This window comes from Myiozetetes cayanensis, unplaced genomic scaffold (assembly GCF_022539395.1).
Source record: "Myiozetetes cayanensis isolate MyiCay16 unplaced genomic scaffold, myiCay2020 scf5-8, whole genome shotgun sequence".
Classification (NCBI taxonomy): domain Eukaryota; kingdom Metazoa; phylum Chordata; class Aves; order Passeriformes; family Tyrannidae; genus Myiozetetes; species Myiozetetes cayanensis.
Window position 1 is genome coordinate 46,426,585 of NW_026087742.1, and position 9,121 is coordinate 46,435,705.

Below are 9,121 nucleotides of genomic sequence, written 5' to 3' on the forward strand. Positions count from 1 at the left end.
CCACTAGTATTCATTATCTACATAGAGCCCTTCAGCCTGAAGTGCTTTCAGCATGTGTCTTCCTACACAAGCACACATAGGAATTTACAGACACAAGTACCACACGCTTCATGCTGAGCATTGGGAAGGAGGGGCTTCCTGAGCTTAGGACAGTTTAGGAGTTCCACATCAAAATGCTTCACTTACAGTATCATTCTAAAAATTTTGCACAAGGAGGCAACAATCCAGTCTCAGGTTCCAGCCCAAGTTTGGCTGTGAGAATTAGAATGCTGTTGCTGTTGCTCCTGATCTGCTCTGTGACCCTAAAAGTCACATAATTCTTTATGCCTCACTTTCTTTGACTATAAAATCAAAATTTTCCCACATGAGCACGACAAAGCTCAAATTGATCAAGGTCAGGAAGCCCCTGGAGACCTCAACACATGATGCTATACAAATTAAAAGAACAAGCTTATTTCAAAATGTTCTTTAAGATTCATGTGTGTACATATATCTAAATGACAATCAGCAATGTGCAACTGGGTGACAGCAGTTAAGAAAGATTAGGAGATTGAAAAAGATAATGCATAATGTGAAATCAATCACACAAAATACTTTCCATTTGCATCCTAAAGGAAAAGACCTTTCAAAGGCTCTTTGATCCCGTAACATCCCTTGACTTACCGATTCTCTGAGTCCAAAGAAAGTTTACAAGCTTTTCTCTCTTTAAAGAACCAAAAGCATGAACTGATATTTGAAATTCTCATTATTATTCTTAATTCAATATCTTGAAATAGATTGACTTCCACATTTTTAATTGCTTTATAGATGTTCTCTGTTCCTTGAGAATTCAAGTAACACCCAAGATCTTCCAAAATGTTAGAAATCTGCAATGTAGAAGGACAGATTGTTAGGTATTTACTAGCAATTAGCTTTATTTGCCAAAATACGAATACAAATTATAGTAAAATAAGGCCTTCAATTTGTTTGGTTTAGTTTGTTGTTTGGGTTTATTTCCATTTCTACTGTCAAACTTATTCATAAATATGTTGAGTTCTACTGCATGAGGAAACCGCATAGGTTTGCTGTTGAATTAGTTAACTCTGTTCTCTAAACAGCGATCACAAAACAATTTTAGCCACAAACTTGCTAACTTCCCTTAGTGATATACCTTATTCTTTTTATTTCAAACCATTAGAAGACATAGAACTACAATAAAACCTGTGTGTTTGCAACATTAATGTAAAGGCAGGGTTGGAATGTTGGGTTTATTTTAGCTCCTGCTAGTTGTCACTGCATCGTCTGGCTAGCCTGCTCCTCAACTTCTTGGGGGCTTTAGTAGGTAAGGACCACTGGGGCTGGATCCATTCTTGGTTTTCATTTCATCACCATTGCATATGGTTAAAGGAGAGTTGCAAACAGGAGAGCACTCCACAATCATTCTGACAGCCACCAGTGGATTAATAAGTCTCTAAGATCAGCTGCAGCAAAAGGTACCAAGTAAATAGTTCCATCTCAAGAGGTACCCAAAATGTGTCTATTATTTTGGTGGGTGAAATTTATCCAGTGTAAGTTTATGAAAGGACGGAGTTCATTGCATTTTCTGCCCTGCGATTTTGCTTGGTTGGTTGGTTCTTCTCATTCCTTTCTCTTTTTCCTTTTGATTGACATGAAAAGTATCTAGAAATAACAGTCAAATTCTGCCTTGTCAGATATAAGAACAGCCCAGCTTTGGCTGATACACCCTCATTTGTTATCTGATTTATTTGTTCAGAAATGAAAAAGATTTCAGAAGACTTTCATGAAACAAGAATCCTCAGGAAATATTTTAATCGCAGGTCTCAGCTGATTTATAATTTAATTGCACATCACCTCATCTTGGATTTCTGCCATTTTGAGTCAAAACAGAAGAAAATAAAATTTTATTTGATTCATTGTCCAGCTTTGGTGTCTATGTTAAAGTTAGACCAGGTCGGGATTTATGGGCTGTGAGTAGAGGGCAATGCAGCTTCCCTACCAGTCTCAGCAGCCATAGCACACACACACCATGACAGGACACTCATTCACACCGTGGCCTTGGAAATCCCTCTTAAAGGCACATATTTTCAAATATATTTTTACATTGACACATTGCCAGCAACATCTAGGAATATGACAGCATCAAGGTGTCAATTAGAAAAACAGTTTTAGAGAAGACTGCTACTTAACTATTTACAGTTTCAAAGTATGAACTGTGATATATATGTATCCCTCTGACCTTTTATAGTTGTATTTGGCTTAACCTTGGTTATTTTGACTGTGACATCCTCACATCTTAAGGTTTAGTGAGTTGTAAGCTTCTGGGAAGGTATTTCTGGAATGGACAGGAACATTTTATAAGCAAATTGTTTTCTGCTATATTACCTTAGGAGACACTGATGTCTCTGGTGCTCCTGAACCCTCAGCTTTCTTGCTGATAAACTCACATGTGATCTCAGATGTATTTTGAGTTATTGTAGAAGTGAAAGCAACTGCTGTTGTGACAAGAACTGCAAAACAGAAAGAGAAAACAAATGTAATAAAGTCTAGATGTCTGCTCAGAGGATAATAATTTTAGTAAAAATTTATGGCCAGTCTTCGCGAGCGAAGATCCGGGGAAGGTCTTTACACCTTCCAGCCTGCGCATTGGATTTTTTAGGTGAGACACAGTGTGCGCGGAACTGAGCCCACCCTTTAATCCTAAGGTTCATCTGCCGGGGCCAAGCGAGCTTGGACGGTGGCAGCGAGGTCCTTAGGACGTAGGTGGGTTGCCTTTAAGGGCTAACGAGCCCCACCTGCCCGGGAGTGGCCCTGACCGGGAATCGAACCCGGGTCTCCGTGGTGATAGCGCAGCGCCTTTAGCACTAGACCACCAGGGGCTCCTTTTAGTAAAAATATAACACAACAAAACTGTAGAAAGATTAAATCTTTAAAAAGAGTTCCAAAATGCATATGCAGATATACTCTATACATTTGGTAATTGTGAATCTGTGTATGGAAGCTGAGTGGAAGCTTTCCTTGACCTTTCAAAAGCACAAACACATCGCACTTCAGAAGTATGTCCTGTAATATCGCAGAAAATGCCTAAAGACAAAAGCTTCTATGTGTTATGGAGGTTCTTTTAGAAACCTCATTACCAAACACAGGCTCCCTCTTGCACTTCACTTCTGCATCAGGGGGAGAAGGGCCCTGCAGCATCAAACCCTGCAGTGCAGGTCAGCGTTTTCCCACTGTGAGCCAGAGGATAATCATGCAGCATTCCTCCCACAGAAGACAAAGGCAAGGATGGGGAGAATGAAGTACTGCCTGCTGCAGAAAATCAGGATCGAGAATATCTAAGGAACCTGAAGGTGAACAAGACTATAGGAACTGATGAGATTCATCTGTGAATTCTGAGAGAGCTGGCAGAGGCAGTGGCTAAGCCATTATCCATCCTATTGAGAATCTGTGGCACTCCTGTGAAATTCCCACACATAGGAAATGGGAAAACATAAGTCTCATTTTCAAAAAGGAAAAAAAAAGGAAGACCTGAGGAACTACCGGCCAGTCTCATCTGAGTGCCTGTTAAGATCATGGAGCAGATCCCCCTGAAAACCATAAGAAGGCACATGGAAAAGAAGGAGGTGACTGGTAACAGCCAGTGTGACTTCACTAAGGGCAAATGGCAATGACAAATTTGGTGGCCTTCTATGACGGGGTTACAGTGTTGGTGTATGAGGGAAGAGCAACCCATGTCATTTATCTGGACATGTGCAAAGCATTTGCCACTGTCCTGTACAACATCCTTGTCTCTAAACTGGAGAGACAGGAATTTGACAGAGGGACAAATCAGGGGATATGGATAAGTAATTGGCTGCATGGTTACACTCTAAGAGTTGTGATCAATGGCTCAATGTCCAAGTGGAGAGCAGTGATGAGTGGCATTCCACAGGGATCAGTTTGGGACTGGCACAGTGCAACATCTTGATTGGTGATATGGACAGTGGGACTGAGACACCATCGGCAAGTTTGCTGATGACACCAAGCTGTGTGGGGCAGTCAATGCACTGGAGGGAAGCGGTGTCATCCAGAGGGACCTGGACAGGCTTGAGATGTGGGCCAAGTGGCCAATTTGGCCAAGTTCAAGGTCCTGCATCTGGCTCAGTGCAATGCCAAGCACAACTCCAGGCTGCACGGAGCATGGATTGAGAGCAGTCCTGGGCAGAAGGACTCCAGGTAGTTGGTGGATGAGAAGCTCAACACGACCCAGCAGTGTGCACCTGCAGCCAAGAGAGCCACCAGTATCCTGGGCTACATCAAAATATTGTGGTCAGAAGGTCAAGAAAAGTGGTTCTCCCCCTCTACTCTGCTCTCATAAGATCCCACCTGGAGACCTGTGTTCAGCTCTGGGGACCTGGAAGGACATGGAGTCACTGGAGTGTGTCCAGAGTAGGACCACAAAGATGCCCAGAGATCTGGAGCCTCTCTCCTATCAAGACAGGCTGAAAGAGTTGTGGCTGTTCAGCCTGCAGAAGGGAAGGCTCTGGGAAGACCTTATAGCACCTTCCAGTACCTGAAGGGGGCCTGCAAGAAAGCTGGAGAGGAACTTCTTACAAGGGCACGTAGTGATAGGACCAAAGGACTTTAAACTGAAAAAGGGTAGATTTTGATTAGATATTAGGAAGAAATTCTTCACAATGAGGGTGGCATAGGCACTGTAATAGGCTGCCCAGAGCAGTTGTGGATGCCTCATCCCTGGAAGTGTTCAAGTCCAGGTTGGATGCAGCTTTGAGCAACCTGGTCTAGTGGAAGGTGTCCCTGCTCATGGCAAGAGAGTTGGAACTACATGATCTGTAAGGTCCTTTTCTAACCAAACCATTCTATGATTCTATGATTTTGAGGAAAGCAGATGCAGGAAGTAGAGAGCAAGGAAGAGAAAGACTTTTCTTTCTTCTGCCTTCTCCCTCCTCCAAACCTCTCTGGCTCTGCCACGCCCCAGGAGCCTTAACAGTCAGGGCAGCTCACTTCCCAGCATCTGACATTGGCAGGAGTAATAAAGTTATTTATCCATATGCATGAGGAGCAGTGTGGGAAAGCTTCTTATTCCTCAAAGGCATCATCCCACTGGAATGCTTCCTATAAACCTTTCTTCAGGGACTGCAGCTAGAAAAGTCACCTTTTAGCCTGAAAGGAGTTACAGTAACTAAGTTCCCACCACTACACCAAACAGAATAAGACTGTACAACTGACAGTGTGAAATGTGTCTGATTTCCATAAATTCCCTAAAGGCAGCCCTCAACAGTTCAACTAAGCAGTGAATCATAAAGTAACATCTCTCTCCTAGCAACCTGAAAAATTTCTGCCCTGAGTCTTGGCTTTTTGCTTTGCTTTCTTTTTTTTCCCCCTCAGCTTCTGAGATGCTTGGACATAAAGGAAGGTACAGAGTTGAAAGGAGGAAAAAAGGTAAATATATCCGGAAGCACTTGAAGGTTTAAAGTGATGAGACTCTTTCTGCAGGTGATGAAAGGAGCAAAACTGGAAGTAGGGAGAAATGTGTAAGAGTTGCTGTCATCTCCTCCTTGCCATTTGTGTCTTCTGGAAGTGTCTGAGTTCTAAGCTGGCAACACTTTGACAACCTCTTCTCAGCGCTCATGGCAAATGTGGTTTGAGTATTTCTCATTCAGACACCTAACATACACTTCATTCTAGTTGCCACCTTTCCACAGCATGCACAGGCAATGGTCTGCTTTTGCAGATCCCTGAGTAAGACCCTGTTTGTTATCCCTAAGAAAGGTGAATGGGATTTCTTTGTGGAGACACATCTCCATCCATTGGCTATAGAGGTAACACTGGCACTTCTTGAGACAGTGAATGCCAGAGGGCAGGTAAGAGGCAAGTATATGTTACGTATCTACACCAAACATGATGAATTCCTCCCATTGATGCAACTCAGGTTTTCAGCTCCCTCCCTAGCCTTTCACCAAGTCTTTCCCAGTTCAGCTTTTTGCACTTCTGTTGGCTGATTTACCTTTTGCCCTTTTCAAACAAGAAAGTATTCAACTGGCTCAAAGCCAAGGACTCAGCTGATGGAAACCCAGCTACGTCCAGTGAAATCCAAAACACACCTGCAGAAAACACCTAAAAATATTCCCTCAGAAATTCAACTTCTTTGGCCTGCTGAGCACTCTCTTGCTTTAGATTTCTGATTTGTGAATAATTTTGTACAAACCAAGACAGTGTATCCCAATGTGGCATTACTCCACTTTGCTCACATTGCCTTTTCAGGAGACTGCAGTAGAAGAGGCATATTTAAACACCAACAGGGAGAAGATTTGCAGCTAAAAGTTAGACAGAAGCAAACAGATGTAGAAACCAGACTGTGAGCCAGACATGCAAACAAGCTGTCTGATGAACTGGAGCTGCATCTGTAAAGGATGGTATGTGGGAGTATATGCTGGAAAAGGAGTAGTAAACACAGTGAACACTCTGACACCTCATGTGTAAGACAAAATGAGACTCCTTGTCTTGTAAATTGCTAGAGCTTGCCACTGCTGTGGTCTACCTTTATTCCTTGAAATCCAGCAAGTTTTTAGAAAAAGAAAAGATATTTTGAACCTGAGATAATTCCAGCTGCTTTACAGTGAGAAACAAATGATAATTAGAAGTATTTACACAACATGGAGTGGCCTAAGCTTGTATAGGTCTTAAAAAAATATATTACAATGTCAGAATAGAAAATGAGAGCATGAATGAGCCTTTCAGAAGAAGCAAAGTCAATAAAAGAAATACTGGGTAAATGGTAATACTGATTCACTATCTTGATATTTCAGCTTCTAGCTGGCCTCTTCAGGGACTGCTGTTATGGTCTGCACATCAGTCATCTCCTGAAAACCCAAATTAAGAACTGCAGGGACTGAAAGGGCTGGGTAAAGTAGTGTGCATAATCATATTGTGTATTGCTGAACTGAAGCTGAAATGGAAATATATTGTTGCTCTGAACAATGTTTGTTTATGCCTGCTTTCCATCTTTCTTATCTTTTTATAGGCTATACAAAAATAAAACCAGTAGGAGAAATCTTGTTCTCACTGAAGTCAGACAAATGTCTAGTTACCATAAACTGAGCCAAGATTTCATCAAGATGTGTAGGCACATACTTGGGGAAATGCCTGTACAAGGTAAAAAGTGGGCTTACATGTTATGATGAGAAGAAAGGCCTGAATCTACTAGAGAGATATCAAATCAAGAAACTATGTTTAAGCTAGTTCAGCTATCAGATGAATGGAACTGCTTCCAAAATTATATTTTCAAACGGGGATGACTAAAATAGCCTTCGCAAAACTGAGAAAATCACTTCAAAATAAGCTGAAAGTCTTAGTTCATCAGGAGGAACTGGAGTACTGTGAAAGATGAAGATGAAACCTTTCCCTTTATACCAAGGGATGCATCTGGTGTTTGTGCTTAGCTCAGGGTGCTTAATATTTTCATAGTAGACAGGATTTTCCTAGACATAGAACAATCTTCTACTCCGCTTCACAGCTCAGGAGACTTACATAAAGCAAACTATGATTTGGATCTTATTTGGTTTCTGACTATTTTCTCCAGATGTGACTCTCTAGATCAACTTTACAAAATTTTCTTCCTGATCAAGGGGGTAGAAAGACTCTTTTTTTCTGGGAAAATTATTGTTCTCCCACAGTCATGTGCTGCCAAGACACAGATCTTCAAAATGGTGACAGGGGTGAGTTTAGTACACTTGCATGAACCCTTGAAAACCTCACACTTTTGCATGTGGCTGCCTTTTTCTCAAATCACCCCTAAAGAGGTGGCTCCTGAAGTGAGAACTGTACAATACAAATATGTTAAAAATCAGAGGGAGGCAGGACACATAGAAAGAACTGATCTTAAATGAATTCCTATCTTCTACCCTATGTTCTTCCTCTCCCATCAAACTTAACTTCTGTCCTTCCCCATCTTTTTGCACACCTTCCTTCCTTGGTGTCTTCACACTTTCTGCTTAAATAACTCCCAGTGTAGAAAAATATGCACCCTGTGAGTTCATTCTCACATGATGATGGGGCAGAGGTGTTGTTCCATGTTGCAGAATAATAACCATGTTAGAACAAGGTTTAACAAGCAAGGTGGGTGACAAGATGCCTCTGTTGCAGCTCATGCTAATTGTGACCAGCTGTTGTAACACTGGATAGGGTATGTCTAGGTCACGACCAGTCATTTATCTGGTCTTGCCAGTTAATTACAACAAACATCACGTGAACTGATTTAACGATTCACAGTTGTGTTCAAGCATGACTGAGATTTGAGATGGAAAGAAAAGCCTATAGAGTGTGGTAGCTCTTCAGTAGGGTTTCGTGGGAGGAAACAAGAATCTCTAGACTTGAATCACTGGACAGGACAGCAGTGAGAAGAGGGGAGTGTGGAAGGTCGTGCGGTTCCAGAAAGTGCTCATTTAAGATCCGAGTCAAAAACTAGTGATGGGAACCAACACTAATGTTACACAGCATCCTGGAATGCTACTGTCACCTGCCAGTCTTGTTTGCCGTGGCCTGCAGCCCTCCGCCCGGATTATTTTTCCACCTGGATGTGCCCCCCCGGCTTCCTCTCCAATTTTACCCACCCGTCCGGGCGCTGGCACTCCGCACTGTGTGCCCACGGGACAGTCTCCGTGCGGGGGCACCGAGACCCGCGACCACCCTCGCACGGCGGGGAGGTCCTGGGGGGCGCCAGGGGGCGCTGCGGCCCCGCACAGCCCCGCGCGTGCCCGCGCATCCCGGTGCTCCCGTGGGACTGGCGTCGGGATACAGGGACAGCGTTCGGCCACTGACGAGCCTGGCTCTGGCTCCTGCGCGCTTACAGGGAGATGCCCTGGTTCCTGTAAATTCTTTCATGCATTAGTTAAATCGCTGATGACTGATTTTATTTTCTTCTTTTCTTCCACGATGTTTTCAGCTAACAGTTTCTGATTTTCTATTGGAAGACAGAAAGCTTGAGAGTACTTTGAAAAGCTGGTGAAGGGTCTGGAGCACGAGCTGGGGTTTTTTATCCTGGAGAAAAGGAGGCTCGGGGGGACCTTATCACTCTCTACAACTACTTGAAAGGAGGTTGTAGTGAAGTGGGGGTCGGCCTCTT

At 43.0% G+C, this 9,121-nt stretch overlaps 1 protein-coding gene across 1 annotated transcript in view; it reads right to left on the reverse strand.

Moving 5' to 3' along the window:
* The window catches only part of FLT3 (fms related receptor tyrosine kinase 3), a 35,582-nt gene extending 26,702 nt beyond the window's left edge, over positions 1-8,880 (reverse strand). Inside the window, exons 1-3 of the mRNA XM_050332149.1 lie at positions 8,610-8,880; positions 2,383-2,507; positions 664-866 (exon numbers count right to left, since the gene is read on the reverse strand). Coding sequence (XP_050188106.1) covers positions 664-866; positions 2,383-2,507; positions 8,610-8,880 — 599 coding nt within the window. The remainder of the gene's footprint in view (positions 1-663; positions 867-2,382; positions 2,508-8,609) is intronic.
* Positions 8,881-9,121: the final 241 nt, after the last annotated feature.